Consider the following 18536-nt stretch of genomic DNA (forward strand, 5'->3'; position numbering starts at 1 on the left):
CGTCAGCACACATTTTCTCCTCGTCGAGGACTGTTCGAGCGCTGAGCTGCTATGCCCTCGACACCCACCAAACGAACTGCAGAACAGCCTCCAGACAATGAACGGCCGTCGAAGAGACAGTTTGTGTCGTCTCCAGAGGAAGGCGAAGTAGACGATCCAGATCCACACTCGCCGCAACCAGCTAATGGATCGCCGCCAAAGTCTCCGCAGGAATCCAAACCAAAGGTCAAGTTTCCCTTCAAAACTAGAGCTAGTAACCAGGATCCGCCACCCGTGCCACCTGCTAGGCTTAGCACTTCGGACGACAGGACACTGGCCCCCGTTTATGACCGGCCAGGCGACGACGACAGACGTATGTATAACGAGGAGCAACGCACAGGAAGACCTAGCTATGCACATGGCCAACCCCGACGGCGGCCACACTATGGAGACCACTGGGAACCAAGTTCAGATCGTCGCCAACCTAGTTGGGATTCCCAAAGGGATGGATACAGACATGATTGTTATAGGCCACCGCTGCCACACAGATACGCAGACAGGAGCTACGACAGAGACAGAGATAGGTCTCCTTCCGAGCGTTCGCGGTCTCCGTCCTCGACCCCAAGAGGAAAGCACAGGCTACCGTCCCACTATTCCACACCAGCATTCTCTCCCCCTCCTCGTAATTATGACGTTGACAGACTGCACGATCAGAGAATGCGCGATGCATGGGATCGCGACCGGTACCTCGATGACCGTCACCGCCCGGACAACCGACTTCACTATAATGATGACCGGCATTACCGTCCGGATTACGGTTACGAACGTGGTCGCTTTGATAGACGCGGTAATGACGACAGTCAACCGCCTCGCGCTGCCGATTACCGTCCTGTCTCCCCGGGCGGTGGTGACTCTTATCGACCAATTTCTCCCCGCCCACTTCCACCACAGTCACCGCCACCATCGTTGCCCCCGAGTGGTCCACCACCGCCACCACCGTCATCCCCCCCTCCGGTTCCCCCTGCTCATCCCGTCAAAGACGACACCCTCCCCGCTGCTCACAGTGCCGTCTCTATTGCAATGCCATTTAAGCGACCCCAGGCTCCGCGGGATGACCACTCCCCATCACCGTACCCACTACCACCTGCACATGAGGATGATGTTCGTCGGGCCCAGGAGAAGAGGGACGCAGCAGGTGGAGATCTTGCAGCCATATCTGCGGTACCCCCGCAGCGTCGGCGTCGTGAACCTGTTCATCGGACAAGAAAAGAGGAGATGGCTGTTTATGGACGAACATTCGAAGGATGCGGTCGGCAGAGCGACTACGAGACGACCACGAAGCTTGGTGAGGGCACTTTTGGGTAAGTCAATTTCTCGACTCCCCAACGGAACGGCTGCTAAGTTGACGGTACCAGCGAGGTCCATAAGGCCATCCAACTCGCTACTGGACGCGCTGTCGCACTGAAACGCATACTGATGCACAATGAAAAGGAAGGCATGCCTGTTACAGCCTTGCGAGAAATCAAAATCTTGAAGGCGCTGCGTCATCCTTGCATCGTTGACATCCTGGACATGTTTGTTGTCAGAAGTACGCCAAATGGGCCGTGGAACCGGTCCGATACTGATTAATTTTCTTCCCCAGGCAAGGGCAAGGATTGCTCGCTGTCGGTGTATATGGTATTTCCCTACATGGACCATGATCTTGCTGGCCTGTTGGAGAACGAACGAGTGAAGCTGCAACCGAGCCAGATCAAGTTGTATATGAAACAGCTTTTGGAAGGCACCGAGTACATGCATCGCGTGAGCAGTCTTTCCTTGATCTTATCGAAGCACCTTCACGTGTCTGGGTGCAGAATCATATCCTTCATCGAGATATGAAGGCTGCCAACTTGCTTATCGACAATTCTGGATCTCTCCGGGTCGCTGACTTCGGTTTGGCACGTGCATATGATCCTGCCGTTGTCAACGGCGTGCGAGACCATCATGGGAAGGAGAAGAAATACACTAATTGCGTGGTTACGCGGTGGTATCGCCCTCCAGAGCTGTTGCTCGGCGCACGTCAGTATGGCGGGGAAGTGGATATATGGGGAATTGGGTTCGTATTTTCATGACTCCAACTCCCATCATGTGCGGGTCTTAGGTGCCTTGCAGATGTGTTTTGGGTGAGATGTTCATGCGCAAACCTATTCTGCCGGGTACTTCGGATATCGACCAGTTGGAGAAAATTTGGCAATTGTGTGGTACACCCAATCAGCACACTTGGCCAAATTTTGATGCGCTACCTGGGTGCGAAGGTATCAAGCGATTCCCTAATTATTCCAAGAGGCTCAGGGCGGCATTCGAAAGGTTGGTTCATCTAATGTGCCTTCGTGAATTACTCAAGACTTGGCCCCGACGTTCCTAGCATTGGGCCTGAGACGTGTGATCTACTGGACAAGCTGCTCACATGTAATCCAAGAGAACGCATCACCGCATCTGCGGCCCTCGATCATGATTACTTTTGGACGGACCCGTTACCTGCAGACCCCAAGACGTGCGTATCAAGCGGAATTTCATTTTCGCTTGCTTACGCACTTTTCCCTCTTTGTTTAGCCTTCCCACTTATGAATCTTCGCACGAATTCGACAAACGAGGCCGACGCAATCAGCCACCTCCAGGTATGATGCCGCCTGAGAACTTCAGGCCTCATCCCCCTGCTGGACACCCACCTTACCACGGACGTCATCCGCCACCCCGAGAAGCCTTTCGTACCGGCCCGCCACCACCGCCAGTCATCGTCTCAGCCCTCATGCAGGGAGCGCCAACTGGGCAGCCGCCACACCCACCATTTAATCGCATGCCACCTTATCCTCCACATCCGACCAGGCATCCTGGGCAGCCTCCTCGTCCTGCATTCCCTGGCCCACCATCGCACTTACCAGCTAAGCCGGTTGCTCCGCTGGGTCTGAATCCATCTCAGTTTGCGGGCCGGAGTGAGCGTGACAGGGGACCCCGTCGTGGCTACAGCACTGGTGGTGATGTCGGTGGTGGGCGCCCACCCCCACAGAACGGGTACAACAGTGGCGGTGGTCTACCGTATGGTAGTTAGTGAACGAGGCTCGTTGCACTCGTTTTCCCGTATCCGGTCTTTACCATGTAATAGCAAGTTGTTTGGTGTACTTGAAAGTAATCTTGTTGGGAGTTTGATTTGGTGTATTCCCATGGACTCCAGACGGTATCAGGCACGGTCAGCCGCAGCAGGGTCCCAAATCCTTCGTTGAACCACGACTATGAAGGCGCTCAAGTTGACGTGTTTCGTCTACCTCTCGACAGTGCTCGCCTCTGCGTTACCAGAGAGCCAAGTCGTTCTGAATGACTTGTCCAACTTGGAACTGCCCGCCGACCCTGCATTTGCAGATTTCGAGCACACAACGAGCGGTGGAATTCACGGCAAGCAATTCGCTCAAGAGGAAGGGATAATCTGTAAGTCGTCTATTAGTAGCCAACGGGACACCCCATACTGATACTCAAGTACGATAGACGAACTCGTTCGACACCAATACTTTGCCCAACATCAACTGCGGGTGACGGAGCCTTCACTCTGTGATCCATCCGTAAAGCAGTACTCTGGATACCTCGACGTGACCGATGACAAGCACCTATTCTTTTGGTATGTCTTCCTCTTCTCCGTGCCATGTCATACAGTGCCCTGACTGTGGTCCCAGGTTCTTCGAGTCACGCAACACTCCCGAATCGGCGCCTCTTCTCCTCTGGTTAAACGGCGGTCCAGGTTGCAGTTCTTCGACTGGGCTTTTCTTTGAGCTTGGACCTTGCAGCGTCTCAGATGACGGGCTCAATACCACCTACAATCCGTACAGCTGGAATACCCATGCCAACATCATCTTCCTGGATCAGCCTGTCGGCGTCGGGTTCTCTTATGCCGAAGATGGCAGCAAGGTCGACACTAGCGAGCGCGCTGCAAAGGACGTTTATGCGTTTTTAGAGCTTTTCTTAACTCGGTTCCCTGAATACTCCAAGCAACCGTTCCACATCGCTGCAGAGAGTTATGGTGGCATATACGCGCCCAACATCGCAAGTGTCATTCACAACGAGAACCAGAAGCTTCCTTTCACGTCAACCGGACTCGTCAAGATCAACTTAGAATCAGTCGTCATTGGGAACGGACTGACGGATAGCTATACTCAGTTCGCGTCGGTCCCGGAGTACCTCTGTGAAGGGCCGTACCCTATATTCGATGACCCCAGTGGGCCGGAATGCACGTCCCTCAGGAGCAAGGTTCCCACGTGTCAGAGACTCATTAAAGCTTGCCACACTTTCAAGTCTCGCTTTGTGTGTGTCCCAGCAGAACTTTACTGCAATGCACAACTATATGGTCCAGTTCAATGTGAATGAAATTGCCCGTTCTTCGTGTGGAATCTAAAGGCTGACTGTTTTCCTGCAGCGTCTGGTTTGAATCCTTACGACGCTCGCCGTGTGTGCGACCCTGAGGAGGATGGTCCTCTGTGCTACAAGCAATTGACTTGGATTGAGAAGTATATGAACACCCCCGAAGTTAAGGCAGCCATCGGCGTCGCCCCGCAACTAGAATTTAAGGCTTGCAACATGGGTGTGAATCAAGGTTTCCTGTTGCAAGGCGATTCCGTGCGGGACACACCCGCATTACTTCCTGAACTGGTTAACAACGGCATTCGATTACTTGTCTATGCAGGCGTCGCCGGTTAGTGCTGGATAACAGAGTTTCAGCAGTTCCTGATCCAGGCTCACTTCTATTTTCGCTAGACATGATGTGCAATTTTATTGTGAGTTGCATAAAATCTCATCCTCTGAGGAACTCAGATTTTGAACACTACGTTTTGGCAGGGCGAGGAACGTTGGTTGGAAGTTCTTGGTACTGACTTCCTTGACGAATTCCTTGACGCACCGACGGAGCAATGGATCACGTCGAGCTCAAAGACAGCCGTAGGTACTGTTCGGAGTGCCGGTGGAGGCAGTTCGCGGGCTGGGAATATCACCTTCGTAGCTGTCCACGATGCCGGGTGAGCAGCGCTATATGCATCGAGTGTTGGCCTGATCCTGATCCCATATTCAGTCACATGGTCCCATATGATCAGCCTGAAGCAGCTTTGGTAAGTGTTCTCAGTCTCGTTTTAGGGCAATGCTCATTGGTACCATAGGATTTAATCACGAGATGGATCTTCGACCTTCCGTTGACGACGGACTTTTCGACTAGCTTCCTGTAGAGTCAGCCAACAGCTCTTCGGAGCTAATGCTACTGCAGTGCAGCTGTACTACTGATCTAGGCCTATTATTCCTTTTATGTCTTCTGTGACTGGACGCAATGCGACAATGTGACAGACCTGCGGCGTGTGATTGGAAGGGAAAGCGAGGCTTCAGCGTGACCTTACCAAGAGCGGCGCCCTAATATAAATGGTTTATCTCGTGTGTCATTCATATCCTGCAGAGTTGGGTTCTAATCTAGTCACAGCCCTGGAAACCCGATTGGGGTTCAAACGTTCACACTTATTTCCCGCAGAACAAGCGTTAAACTGTGACATGGGTACGTAGATGTTCCCCCATCTTTACGTACCACCCGCAGCGCCCATCGCCACTCGACTCCCATAAATTGTGCTCTGAACTTAAAGTCGAGAACTGTCTACTCGCAGCCTACTCTCAACTCCTCCCCATGGAGACGATGGAAACGGATAACGTCTCTCTTTGCATCGATCTCCAAGCCCAACTGTTTTCCGCGAGAGCAGATAGAATCGCCTCCCTTTGGGACGTTCTGAGGGATAATGCTGTAGAGCCCCTCCAGGCGTCTATGCGAGAGCTCACGTCCTTCGTGGACGAATGTCTCTTTTTCGCTTCCATCCTAGAACGGCCAAAAGGACAGTGCGATGGGGACGAGCTTCAAGGTTCATGGTCGGACTCGGGAGTTCAAGAGTGCACCTCATTGCAGCCTCCAAGCGACGATCCGATCGGTCTCGTCTACGTTCACTCAGGGACCGGGAAACGTTCCTGCACGAGAGGTCAACGTAGGCATAGTCATTTGCCCGGAAAAGCGGCGGAAAGGATACGCGCGCGAGGCGATGGTGTTGGCGTTGGGGTGGGTATTTGATGAACTCAAGTTTCACCGTGCGCAGGCGGCTATAATGGATATGGCCGATCAAGACCGCGCGTTGCTCTTTTTCACCTCCATTGGCTTCTCGCACGAAGGGATACGCCGGCGCTCGATCTATCAGTCGGGGATGGACGGGGAGAATGGGGTATGGAAAGATGTCACTTACCTGGCTATGTTGGACACAGAGTGGGTGGTGAGGAAATCGCTGCTAGCGAGGGGCGCTCCATCCACGCTTTGGGAGGAGCTGCTCAACCGACATTCAAGTGAGAGGGAAAAGTTGGCCTCATGGGAAGAGCGTCATGGCAGGCTCCAGAGGACTGCCAGTATGGAGACGATCCGCGAAGCACCAAGGTCGAAAACAGCTGAGAAGCAAAAGATGACTGTGGAAGAGGCAGAACGACTGTTCCTGTACACGTCTTCTGACCAAAGTTCGACGTCTTCTTGCCAGTCGTCCATCCATGGCTCTGCACCTGCTTCGCCAGGCCCAGACATCCGTATCAGTTGGGCAGAAGAAATCAATGAAGAGGTCACGAGCAACAGTTTTAATCACCGTCCATTCCCTCCACCTCATGGACCATGGCTTTCTGATACACGTCTTCGTGACTCGCTCGCAGAAAGTCAGCACTGGCTCCGTGCCACGTCGTCTCAGGTGGAGCTACTTCCATCTATTCCATCTGCTTACCCGTCTATAACGGGCTCGGAATATGCAATCAGCATACCATCACCCTCATCTCCGCCACCCGATACACCGTCTGCCGGCTCCAGTTCCCCAGATCAAGACACTGGTTCTGAGATGTTGGATCCCGGAGACGTCTTGTCACAAATTAACCTCCTCCTACACGACTCCACTCCCAGGGCAATTGTCAATTTACCATCTTTCTCCAACTCGACGCGATCCGGTCGAAGCTCGACGGTGTCGAGTCAAGATTCGTGGTGCGATGCACGAAGTAACACCGATAGTGATTGGGACATTGTAGGTTCGAACTCTTCAGATGGTGCAAACTCAGCTTGCAGTGGGAGGTCACGAAAAAGGCGGGCCGAACGTCGGGAGGGACTCCGCCAAGTTTCAGGCGTTTAGTGGTAGATACCACTTCGAACAACACCCTTTTCGAGTCTTCACTGTACCGAACGGTGGTTTTAGGAAATTACTGTATGTCGTGACCTCTCCATGTAAGTCGCTATGAGTTGTTATAGGTCGTCTCTTGCCCATTGAACTGATCAATGGGCTGACTCGGCATTCTCTTCCGGAATCACTCGCACTTCCATCATCGGGGCTGGACGGAATCCAACTTCGACACTACAGTATCCGTAGTACGCAACACAATTTGAAAAGCACGAAGCCGCATGGAGGGAGCGCACTGCCTAATATGTTTCATCAGACGCAACTTGTTCAATGAGTACACGTGCCATCACTGATACGTTTGCAAGCCTTGTCAAGCTCCAGACAGGTCCACTGGCCAGGTGGCCTGCTGTCTGTCACATGTCGTGGTGTTGTGGACCAACCCGGGGTTCCTGGGCTTGGCACTGATCACTGTGTTTCAAGTTGATTTTTCTTTCTGGTCGATCGCTTCTTTCAGCTCACCTTGGGCTGGGTATGGACCGGAAATTCGACGTTGCGCTACAGCGTAATAAGGATAAGTTTGCCCTGGTATCTGTGTCATTAACGAGTCGTTTCCGTCGTTGCGTTCGTGATTAGTCAACACTTGGTAACAGGAAGATAAGCTTCATTTCAGTTGATTTGGGACACCGTGTCATTCAATTCGCATCTCGATCGGCTGATGCCGGAGCCCAGGGGCCACGTAGCACCTCTGAGGGTACGGGCATCAGGTTCACGCATAAAACAGGACGAGATCTTGCGGAAGAAATGCGAACCCGCTAACTATGGGACCAGGAATCAACCCGTAATTAACTATTTGCCCGCTTTCCGAGCTCTCCGCTTTCGACCAATGAGTGATCCAATAAGCTTTCCAGACTTAGATGGTTCCTCCTTTTTCAGCTCCACGTGTTCAATTGATATACAGCGCTTCTTAGATGGCGGCTCTTCCATCTTGGTAGAATCGCGTTGGGTACGTGGTCTGTCCTGTAGGATGTGTATTCAGATATGCGTTCGACGGTGACCAGATGGAAAATGAGTGTGCTTACTGCTTTCTCCTTTTGTCGAGACGACCGGCGTTGCACTACTTGGACATTTTCAATGGAAAACTCAACAATCAAGGTACCGTTCGGAGGCTTCGAGGGGTTTTCCAAAGCATCTTTCATCCGCTTAATCCGCGCCTCGTCCGGACTGTCTTTGGCCTTCTCTTTCTTGGTAAGGTCTGCCAGTTCTTCTCGCCACCACTTCTCGAAAAGCGCGCCTACTTCGGGGTTATTGTTGGCCCACCGTAGAACTCGAAGTGCGTCCGCATGCTTGTGCATCTCAATGAATCCGTATCCCCGACTACGACCTATTCCTGTTATAGGATCAACACGATCCTGCTGCCGTACGATCTTGGTTTGCTTCACAGGAGTAGGCCGTCCGAACTTCTTGTCGTGTTTCCTTGATTTAGTGCTTTTGACCTCGTGCTGGTCAGTGCCTAGCACACCTTGCGCGGGCTCCGCAAGTTCGTCGGGGTCTAAACCTTCCCTGAGCTGTGCCTTGACTTCCACATTGAATGCTTTGACAGCATATACAGCGAGACGTTTAAGAACCCGCTCCGTCACAAACAACGGTATCCGTCGGATACTTAGGCGTGTTCTAGAGACATATAGTAAGGGATTGCTGCGAAGCAGCGCTCTGCGGGAATTGAAGGAATTCGTCCGTCTCTCGACTTCAGCCGGTGGGAGAGTCTCCGCAGCAGGTGTATTTAGAAGCACAGCTACCATATTCGTAAGTTTGTGGGTCCCAGTGAAAAAGGATGCGACGTACCACCCTCGCGCAAGAGGTAGAGGTTACGCTTGTCAGCCTTTTCTCGTGCTTTCTCGCCCTCTTCTTTGAGTTTCGCAGCTTGGTCCCGCGTTACGGCGCGTGCGGCATCGAGCGTACGACCGTGCAGAACCAAATTCCTTGCAATACTAGAAGACGGGTCAGGCGTAAGAATGGAAGGAAGGGTAAAGGGATTTTTGGTCGGCTGAAATATTCGACGTAAAGTTACTTGAGATAGATGGCACAAATGCAAGGGAGAATATACCTGTGGCTGATTGCCCATGGTCTCAGCACGCAGAATTTCGCTCTGTTCGATGACCTTATCAGCATCCCCCTTGTTCCAAAAACAGACGAATCCTGTTCCCCGAGACCGCTCTGTCTCCGGATCGATTGTGATACGAGCATATCGAAGAGGTCCCCACGCCCTGAATCTTCATCATCAATGAGCATCAAGCGGTCCGCACGAGATAATGTGAACCTACAAGGTCCGTAGCTCATCCTCAGTTGCCGTGAAGGGAATGTTGCGAATGAACAAGGTGGTTCCGACATCCGTTTGTGGTAGCTTGGGTTTTATAGCCTCTGGTTCATCATCGTCCCCAGCGGTTTCTTCGTCTTCGTCTTCGTCTTCAGACTGGCTGTCAGTATCTTCTTCAGTTTCTTCGTGGACACCTATGTGCTCGTCCCTGTCTTCACTATCTTCTTCATCTTCATCCTTGTCTTCGCTCTCTGAACTCGAGTCCTTCATCTCCACATCGCCCCCTTCACCTTCACCTTCACCTTCACCTTCACCTTCACTTATCTCCTCCAGTTTTGACTTCGCTTCCTCCCATCTATCCTTGCTCAACGCCCAGTCCACGACGATCATCCGTTCTTTTGATGAACTACCCAGAGTCTCAGGAACACCTTCCGCTTCTTCTTCCTTTACAGACTGTACATGTTTCTTCTCCTCTCTCCGGTCTTTCTTCCTCTTCTGCTTGTCAGAGACAATAGCGTGAGCCATACCGGCTTTGACTTTCATTCCATTGCACTCTTTCAGCGCAGCCTCCGCATCTTTCCGGCTGAGCATCCATACAAATGCGAAACCTTTCGACCGGTTTGATGTTGAGGGCTTAGCCTCTTCCCCGCGGTCACCCTGATCAGCGTCATCGGCGTTCATGACTGGCATATTAATCGAGTGTATAGGTCCGTAGGGTAGGAAGATTGCTCGTAAATCTTGCTCTGTAAAATCAAAAGGGAGGTTACGGACGATGAGACGACTTGCATGACTTGGCAAAGCAGCTTTGGTTGGTTCTGCGAGTCATCTGTGTCAGGTTCAGCAGGCATATCCTAGTGAGACACGTACTTTTTCTCGAGCCTTGAACCAGATTCTCGAGACGCTTTTTGAGTGTCACGGATAAAAGGCATCCCTTGAAGACATGCGCATGCAACTTGTTGACGGCGTCCTGTGCATTCTTTGAGGTAGAGAAGAGGGCACTTGCTATGCAGGTTTCAGCGTCCAAGTCGTCCAGGATACGCAGAAAGTAATCACCTGTTGTAGGATCCTCGCCTCCTGAAGATGTTTTTCCGGGCCATACCACGTTCTCTGCACCCTCAAGTTTGCGTACTTTCTTCCACAGCGTTTTCAAGTCTATGGTCGATGGCAAACCGGAAATGAGGATGGTTCGGATGGCGAGTGGATCGTTGGATTTAGAGACAGATAACTTGACCGCTGCCTCATCCTCCTTTTTCATAGAGTCCGCCTTGGGTTTTGCTGAACGGTCTTTGGTCGGCCTGTCCTTGGGCTGGTTATAAAAAATGAGTGAGCGCTCCGACGTGACGTAGGTGGCACCATTACTTTTAAACCAGCCCATGCGACCCTCAGTTTTCGGTCGTTCATGGTCATGCCATCGGACGTGATGGAATCAAATGCAGACTGAGCATCCTCCCGGATCGCGAAAGAGACGTATCCAACGCCCTTAGATACGCCCGTACCATGCTCAAGCACCACAAATGCAGACCGTACAGGGGCAAGATCGGAGAAGGCAGTTTTTAGATCGGTTGACGTTGCATCGTAGGGCAGATTAGACACGAAGAGCGTCGACCTTGCAGGGAAGAGAGACGGACGTTTGCCATCCACGCGTGTCTCCGAAGTAAGAGTGACCTACCCGTGTCCTCCCTTCTCAAAGTGTTGGTCTTCCCTGGATTTTCTTTTGCCCAGGGTGGTCGCCATGGATCTTGGGACTATGTATTCACGTCCTTCGACTGCCTCCTGCAAAAACCAGACAAGAACGGTTGTTTGGGTTTGTTAGGATTCAAAGGCATTACCAAAGAAGGGAACTCCTACTACGAGCGACTAGCAATAACTCTTTGTGTCCCTCAAGCCAAAGGGGTGGCAGATCACGATCGTCAGTCTAGAACTACCACCTTCAAAAACTCGGGAGGCACAAGACAATGATCTCTCACCCTTCGCACACTTTGCTCACCTTGGCCTTACGAACCCCTGGCGTGAATCTGACTGACACACTTCTTAGCCAGCCTTTTCACCAGCACAGGGCATCGTGACCCATCGTGTTGACTTAGGCTGTACCCTCTCGAGAAGGAATCCCGCATCTTCATGATCTTCACAGAATTGATATACGATCGGTGACCGCTCGGCCACCAAGGACCGCCTCCGTCGTTGAATGAACTTGGATCCCATTACCGTGGACATGGTAAGCACCATGGCAATCGGGCCCAGCCACACCTACACTACTCCTTGAGACCTACGCATTCCGTCGGTCGTCGCCCATCGTTACCGTTGCCATATCACCCGACAAACTTCTCCCGCTCCGTGGATCCAAATACACGGGTAACCTGAGGTAATATGACCCCGTAGAGTGGATGAGTCATGACGCGGCGCGCGATGACGGACCTAGATTCCAAGCATACAGTTTCATTTGTATTCGCGTGCGCGTCCCAGGGATTCGGAACTAGTAGGGTCGAAGGTTGAATGCCAACGGTGACTACTCACCACTGTTTCGTCCCGATCCTCCCGCATTGAGGTACGAACAGCTTGGAGCGGAAATAAAATTTATCGGTCATCCCTGAATATGCTGGCGTGGCCCAAGGCTGTCCAGTGATCTTTAATGGGCCTCGACCCCTTCTATTATGCTTATTCACGTTCAGGCATGGTACGTCGTTCTCGCGAAGCGTTACTAATCGGAGAAGGGAGGTCCGTCATCGAGAATTGGGACCTCTGAGAAAATTAATCTCCCAGGGTTCATATGACAACATATCTGTCCCAGAGCGCTCGGGGAAGGGGGGCGCAAACCGCCGGCAACTTCAGCACTAATACCTACGTACAGGCAACGAATCTCAATGCCGAATCGACCCTGACACAATGTCATTAACTGAGTCAGTACATTTCTGTGCACTCTCTCATCGAATTGGTTCGCCGATGCTCGGTAGGCATCACTTCTCCACCGACACACGGGTCGGCGCCCGCCCTACCCCCGCCTCCTGCTCGGCGGCAGTAAAAGACCAAAATAAGTAAATGAATTATAGGAGGACCTCGGAACAAGACCCGTGTATACAGTAGTTATCCCTCAGGGTGCTCGTTTGGTGGGGAGCAATACCCGTGATTGATCGGCGTCCATCGTGCACATGTGTTCCGGAGTGGCTTTCCCTCGGAATCTGTATGAGTTACGGATCGGATTCGTATGTTCAACGTTTAATACATGTTCATTCCAGGAGGTATCCCAAACTGCCACTTGGGGGGCCGCCCAAAAACGACATCAACATCGGGGACAGACAGGGATAAACTCACCGAATCGTGTCCATGAAGTGAAATGCATATGGACCCGGATTCATGCTTGTCATTACCGCTGACACCAGTCCAATATTGCGGAGAACAACCGACGTTCCCCCGCGATCGACCCTGACCAGTGACTAATCAATCTCAGGTGGGCACCGAAGGCCTGCGATCTCCCGAAGTTTTAGGTTACATTATGTCGTGCTTGAACCTCCTGACCCGAGTCGACGCATAAACCGGAAGCTGATCTCGCTCACAGCCACAAATAACCTTAGGTGATCGAGCTGCGACGCGACGGAACGCGGTCTAATGAATTTTGTTAGAGTCGATGGGACCGCGCGATTCCCACCTCGGTCCGCAAACTACGAAGAGGCGGCGATAGTAAGCAATGCTTTGGAAAAGCAACTAATACACGACGGTAGAGTAAAATACATAATGAGTGCGAGTAGCAGAGACGGTGTAGACGTGGGGAAATACTAGGTAGAAGCAGTAACAAGAGGAATCAGAGAAAATATCCCAATACCCGAGGAAAATGTCGGCGCGTCAAGTGTAGATACGCACGTACACATGCGGTTGTGGATCGATGGCGACCAAAGAATAGCGAAGAAAACGGAAAAGGCCCAAGAGTAGATGCTGATGGTGGGAGCACGGTTGAAGAGTGCCAGCCACAACGAAGAACCCACGGGTGCCGAAAACGTGCCCTCAAGTTCACCCCACGAGGGCACTCCGTTTGAGGTTATCATGTACAACCGCATCTTGCACTGTGCCAAGTATCACCGATCTACTCCCTAGCATCTCCAAAAGGGACTCACCATTCTGCAAGATGAGCGCCGTCGATTTCGTATCCTATACGAGAAAAGAGAAAAGCGAAAAGAAGTGTTAAAAGAATCTTCTTTGCATCGTCGTAACAACAAGGCCCGTACCGTCACCGATGTGAAGTGGCAATAGAACGGCCGGTCGTTAGCGTGTTCTCTCATTAACGCGGCAAACTTCTTCTTCAGGTCTGCAATCAAGCCGAGAACCAGCAGCCAAATTCAGTTCGTTGCCATCAGCGCATACGAACGGAAGAAGAAAAAAATGACGAAACTCACATATGCTAGCGCTTTCGAAATCGTTGGGCCGGTTCCCATAGCTAGTGATGTAATTCCCTAGCCGTATTCCAGACTCGAGCTTTGCACGTAATATATCGCACTTGTTAAGAAATAGAATGAGGTACGCCTTCTTGAGTAGTGGGTGCGACACTATCGTTTTCCATAGCAGAAACGAGTCAGCCTGAAGGGTTATATTAAGGAATGATACCTGATATGTGAAATGAGAGCGTACGAGTCTATTTACAGAGGGGTCCTCTTGAAGAACTTGATCGAAGCAGCTTATTGGAGCAAGGAATATGATGGCGTTCATGTCGTCAAAATATGGTACCCATGCAGCTATTCGGAAAGGTTGGCGATAGTCACATGCAAAGCGGGCATTAAAAGCGTACCTCTCTGCAAGAGAAAGTCAGGGTGGAAACAATTGCAATGAGTGAGAATGGCGCACCAAAGATCTCTGTCCGCCCACGTCAAATACACGCCAGTCGTGACTCATAGATGAGCCGAGGGGTCCTGCAGACAAATGAGCCGATGCACACTTCGTTACCTGCGAGAAACAACAGACCAGATCGCACTGTGAAACAGTGTTCAGACACGCCAACAGTCTTTATCCGTGCACGAAGCACATCGTCTGCACATGCTATGAATGGACTACCTCGAGGCAGGAACCGAATGCCTACCATCCGAGGGTACATATCGCCGCGAGGTGACCCTATCTAGATCGTCCAGGAAGCTAGAGGGTATCACGTCGGACTGCGTCAATACGAACGAAAGAAAAAAACTCACAAGCCTGCCATCTCTTCTGGTCTCATTTTTTCGACTTCCATCAATCTCTTGATGATCGGATCTGCCCAGAGTCGCTTCATGTCCTCGGCACATGCCTGCATGACGACACCAGGATCATCTGGATCTGACCAGTTTATCATATCAGCCGTATCGCAGCTCTTCCGATTGTCCCCGTTTCCCACTATCTTGCTGAAAGCGCCCTTCCAACCCGAGTTTGAGTTGATGCATACTTCGTGCAGGGACGAGTCGTCTGCAGACGCAAGTTGACTTGGGGGAAGTATTTTCCTGAGAAGGGCTACTTCTACTTGAATGAGAGGTGCCAGTCGCATCTTGAGCTTGAGATGGTCTGCGGTGAGTGGGGGATAGTCTTTGTGACCCGATGGTGGACGCGACGAGGAGGAGCCATGTGAGACATGACCTGAGGAGCACTGACTGGACGAACTGTAAGATGTGGATGGGTGAGATGCTGCATGTGCTCTGGATATAACGTCCAGAATGGCGTGGATGGACTGGACCACGTTGAGTTGTATGATGCTCCGCCAGTAAGCCTTCTCGGCGCGGAATGTCTAAATAGGGGTACCGGTGATCAGAGGGTCTATACTCGGGCCGGAGAGTCAGTGTCTCACTTTTGGAGAGTGCATAAGCTGGAGATCTGACACGTCCAAATCGAGATAAATGACTTCTGAAAATAGACAAATATGTCATACGGCTTACTTTTGAGCGTCGTCGATTTGCCTGGCGGGAGTGCGTAATCAGAGTCTCAGTACTTCAGCCACTCAGTCAGTCAGTCGACGACCGACGCACCAGATTCACTTTGGCCTGGCCGGGGGGAGTGCGAGGGTCAGCGTCGACGATAGGCTGAAAGAATGGCGCGTTGCGCACCTAGGAGTAGTATCTTGATGGGTTTCGGACCCTTCTTATCGGCCATGCGTTGTCTACTGAGTTCCTCGTCGATGGAATCCGAGACACGCTTTGCCTCCTGCTCCGCGCGAATGCGCACTTCCCGTTGCTGTTGAGTCTCGTTCGAGGGCGGTGCCATGGCGCGTGTCAGAGGATCGTCCTCAACCAGCTTGTGACGTCTCGTTCCCATGCTAGCTGCTGTGGAGATCTTGAAGGAGAGAGGTATTGTGGATGGTGGTGGTGGTTGGGTGACTGAAGGACGAATATAAGCGCGTCTGGCCAAATGAAACTTCGGCCCCCCACTAGTTGAGTTAGGTCGAGATGAGGAGTGCGGTTGATACGGCGACGGGGTGTACTTATGGGATTTGAGTGATCTAATCCGATTTGACAATATTAGGAAACCCGTGACACACAGCTCCTCCCCGATTCTCCACCTCCTCTGTCGCCGGAGCTGCTCGGCTTGCAAGTCTCTGCTCGGCCTTGTCCTGTCTTTCTCCGCGCATGTCCTCCTCGGCGTTGCCCTCAGCTTCACCCTGGAGACCGTCTCGAGACTCGAATTATGAAATACCATCCCACATGCTCGGTAATATTGGCCCTGACGGGCAAAGTCGAGCCCGAGAGGTCTATCGGAATGTGCATACTACATGACAAACAACTTCGCGCTGGTCCGTGCATGTGTTCCTCGTTGTTCCTTTGTTTAATTGCCAACTTGACGCTGCCGCGTTGCACGGCAGCCAAAGACCCCTAGTGTACCTGAATCGAAGGTGTCATTATTATGAATCGTTTATGTCGTTGCCAAACATCTAATCAAATAGCTAAGCAGTCCACAGATGGGGGGGCCATTCCAAGCATTATGTTATGTAGATAAACACGAAAAGCACTTTGCAGAAAACAGCACGACATGGCACTTCTTTCCTTCTAATCAACCCTACTGATCATCCCAACAGACCCTCTCCGTCTGACATCGCCGCAGAACTGTAGCCACTGGCACCAATTTCATTGTACCGCGCCACTCGGAGCCGCTGACTCGGAGGGATCATCTTATCCTCCAGTCCATGTGGTGCACCACCATGCAAAATCCCCACACGCTTCATAGCAAGTAACTATATATCCATCAATGAGCATGAGAAACTGCATCAATAAACAAGCGAGGCGCTCACGTTATGCGCAGCATTGCTGTGGTCATAGACACCACCAAAGAAGGCCGTCGTAGCGTCTCTCCCGATGTTCTTCATAAGAAGGTGGCGTCCGCCGGGATGCTCATCCAAGAAGTCGGCCACATCATGAATAAAGCCTGCAACGCAAATCAGAGGCCGAGTCTTGGCCTGAGTTTGGTCTATAACCATTCATTAAATCATGAACGCAGCTCCGCCGTTTTCCGCTTGTTCACTTACAGCTTTCCCAGCTAATCACTGGCAGGTGACTATTATCCGAGGGCCACGACAGCAGCTCCTGTGTCTCACGGAGGCGCTTGAGCTGCATCGTCAGTTGGCCTTTGCGAACTTCGTTGTCAGGGAACGTCTGACAAGGTATGTTAATAAGGGAAAAAGATATGTACACGACCAAGACCGTACCTTGAGATGGGTAGCGAGACCAACTTTTTTGCAGGCCCAGATAAACCACTTCGTCGGGTCATACTGATACCACTTGATCGCGTTCCGGTAGTCCATAGGGAATTGGTGGTGGAAGTTGTGATAACCCTCGCCGATGGTAACAAGCGCCGTGACCAAATGGTCACGAGGAGTATGCTTGTCATCGAAAGGCGCTTCTCCGAGCCAGTGAGCAAGCGAATTGACGCAGAAAGTAGACTATGAAGGTCAGCCAACATTCCAATCCAAGGAGTCCAATTCGTACTTACGTGGTGAACGAAGACGAGGCGCAAAAGACCCGCATACACATACCCGCCTTTCCAATCGCCCCATCCCAAACCAGCAACTACCGTAGGGAAAATAACTCCCATGATCAACACCAACTTGAGGTAGTGACGGTGTTGCCATCGGACAATCTCATTCTTCGAGAGATCGCTGACGTCCGCAACGCCCGGCTTACGACGAGGTTTGACAATCATCCAACCAATGTGGGACCACAAAAGACCCTTGTGGGCGTTGTACGGGTCGAGGTCCGTATCGGTGTATCGGTGGTGGGCACGGTGACCACGTGCCCACCACCTGATTGAGCCTTCAACGGCGCCCGCGCCGGCGAGTGCAAGTGCATACTGAAGGGGGCGGGACGCGTTGTACGACCTGTGGGCCCAAAGACGATGGTACCCGGCGGTGATGCCTGTTGCAAGCGTAAGCTCGCCGTTTTTTTTTTTTTCCATACTACTCTGAAAAATAATCTCACCCAGTCCAGTGATGTAGTAGTACACGACGGACCAAACGGCCGTCTCCCACCTGAGGCGTGTAAAGTATGCACCAATGAAACCAAGTACGGGGGTGAAACCAAGGATGAATACATGGAGCCAGTTAAGCTCTTCCGTGAGGTTGTCCCATGTCACTGGGGGCAGCGACTTCTGGTTCTTCAACGTGTACGATACGTAGTTATCAGGGATGTTAGCATCCGCTGGGACATGGTCTGGGTTGTCAATGAAATCGACTGTTACTTCCGCTTTCTTCTCTGCTGTCGTTGTCGTAGAGTGGTCGTTACCGTTCGCCATGGCCAGTGGCGACAAGGAGGGTGCGCTGTCCGAAGACATGCGGGCAGTGACGAGGAGAGAACGAAGATGAAAAAGTCAAAGCGTGAAAGGAAAACCTCAGGGTCCCCGAAATTTATGCAGGCGTGGATTCTTTGGGGTTGCCGGCTTGGTCCTTTTATGTAAACCCAATTTCACCGGCACCAATTTACTTTCCACCGAATCCACAGACACTGCAAAACACCCATTCCATTGACAGTTATGCTTGATCCTTGTACTGCCATTGGTACTGCGGTCGTTCCAAGCGCGCCCGTAAGACACTCGGTATTTGCTTCTACTACCAGCGGGACTAATTTCAATTT

General features: G+C 51.8%; 7 protein-coding genes across 7 annotated transcripts; 4 read left to right on the forward strand and 3 right to left on the reverse strand.

Annotated features, from left to right (window-relative positions):
* The first annotated feature begins 6 nt into the window (after nucleotides 1–6).
* On the forward strand, nucleotides 7–1593 carry F5J12DRAFT_355105 (uncharacterized protein). The gene has a single exon (XM_051739021.1). It carries the CDS (start codon nucleotides 52–54, stop codon nucleotides 1342–1344), a length of 1293 nt encoding a protein of 430 aa, XP_051596576.1. The 5' UTR covers nucleotides 7–51; the 3' UTR covers nucleotides 1345–1593.
* On the forward strand, nucleotides 1318–3161 carry F5J12DRAFT_853660 (kinase-like domain-containing protein). Its single transcript, XM_051746610.1, has 6 exons — nucleotides 1318–1567; nucleotides 1622–1779; nucleotides 1833–2074; nucleotides 2131–2325; nucleotides 2384–2512; nucleotides 2572–3161. The coding sequence occupies exons 1-6, from the start codon at nucleotides 1456–1458 to the stop codon at nucleotides 3065–3067; spliced, it is 1332 nt and encodes a 443-aa protein (XP_051596577.1). The 5' UTR covers nucleotides 1318–1455; the 3' UTR covers nucleotides 3068–3161.
* F5J12DRAFT_853666 (Alpha/Beta hydrolase protein) lies at nucleotides 3162–5523 on the forward strand. The gene is made up of 9 exons (XM_051746611.1): nucleotides 3162–3441; nucleotides 3499–3628; nucleotides 3684–4363; nucleotides 4421–4696; nucleotides 4759–4778; nucleotides 4840–5015; nucleotides 5069–5105; nucleotides 5154–5418; nucleotides 5465–5523. Exons 1-8 carry the CDS (start codon nucleotides 3249–3251, stop codon nucleotides 5217–5219), a joined length of 1578 nt encoding a protein of 525 aa, XP_051596578.1. The 5' UTR covers nucleotides 3162–3248; the 3' UTR covers nucleotides 5220–5418; nucleotides 5465–5523.
* F5J12DRAFT_853668 (uncharacterized protein) lies at nucleotides 5423–7503 on the forward strand. Its single transcript, XM_051746612.1, has 2 exons — nucleotides 5423–5968; nucleotides 6006–7503. Exons 1-2 carry the CDS (start codon nucleotides 5663–5665, stop codon nucleotides 7173–7175), a joined length of 1476 nt encoding a protein of 491 aa, XP_051596579.1. The 5' UTR covers nucleotides 5423–5662; the 3' UTR covers nucleotides 7176–7503.
* Nucleotides 7504–8006: 503 nt separating this feature from the next.
* On the reverse strand, nucleotides 8007–11208 carry F5J12DRAFT_907068 (uncharacterized protein; the record flags this gene model as incomplete). The annotated part of the gene is made up of 9 exons (XM_051748870.1): nucleotides 8007–8177; nucleotides 8240–8952; nucleotides 9003–9204; nucleotides 9265–9430; nucleotides 9482–10289; nucleotides 10342–10476; nucleotides 10528–10780; nucleotides 10834–11080; nucleotides 11144–11208. The coding sequence occupies 9 exons, from the start codon at nucleotides 11206–11208 to the stop codon at nucleotides 8007–8009; spliced, it is 2760 nt and encodes a 919-aa protein (XP_051596580.1).
* A 1886-nt stretch (nucleotides 11209–13094) lies between these two features.
* Nucleotides 13095–15900, reverse strand: F5J12DRAFT_853686 (guanine nucleotide binding protein, alpha subunit). Its single transcript, XM_051746613.1, has 14 exons — nucleotides 15525–15900; nucleotides 15447–15461; nucleotides 15357–15377; nucleotides 15269–15294; nucleotides 14643–15208; nucleotides 14537–14589; nucleotides 14422–14487; nucleotides 14305–14369; nucleotides 14253–14254; nucleotides 14092–14197; nucleotides 13860–14040; nucleotides 13692–13771; nucleotides 13581–13614; nucleotides 13095–13529 (listed from the first exon to the last, which is right to left on the reverse strand). The coding sequence occupies exons 1-14, from the start codon at nucleotides 15730–15732 to the stop codon at nucleotides 13477–13479; spliced, it is 1476 nt and encodes a 491-aa protein (XP_051596581.1). The 5' UTR covers nucleotides 15733–15900; the 3' UTR covers nucleotides 13095–13476.
* A 577-nt stretch (nucleotides 15901–16477) lies between these two features.
* On the reverse strand, nucleotides 16478–18237 carry F5J12DRAFT_907070 (uncharacterized protein; the record flags this gene model as incomplete). The annotated part of the gene is made up of 7 exons (XM_051748871.1): nucleotides 16478–16645; nucleotides 16703–16878; nucleotides 16937–17063; nucleotides 17117–17350; nucleotides 17401–17822; nucleotides 17886–18104; nucleotides 18189–18237. 7 exons carry the CDS (start codon nucleotides 18235–18237, stop codon nucleotides 16478–16480), a joined length of 1395 nt encoding a protein of 464 aa, XP_051596582.1.
* Between the last annotated feature and the right edge of the window lie 299 nt (nucleotides 18238–18536).

This window comes from Pisolithus orientalis (assembly GCF_024613125.1).
Source record: "Pisolithus orientalis strain OTSU chromosome Unknown F5J12scaffold_37, whole genome shotgun sequence".
In the NCBI taxonomy this organism is placed as follows: domain Eukaryota; kingdom Fungi; phylum Basidiomycota; class Agaricomycetes; order Boletales; family Pisolithaceae; genus Pisolithus; species Pisolithus orientalis.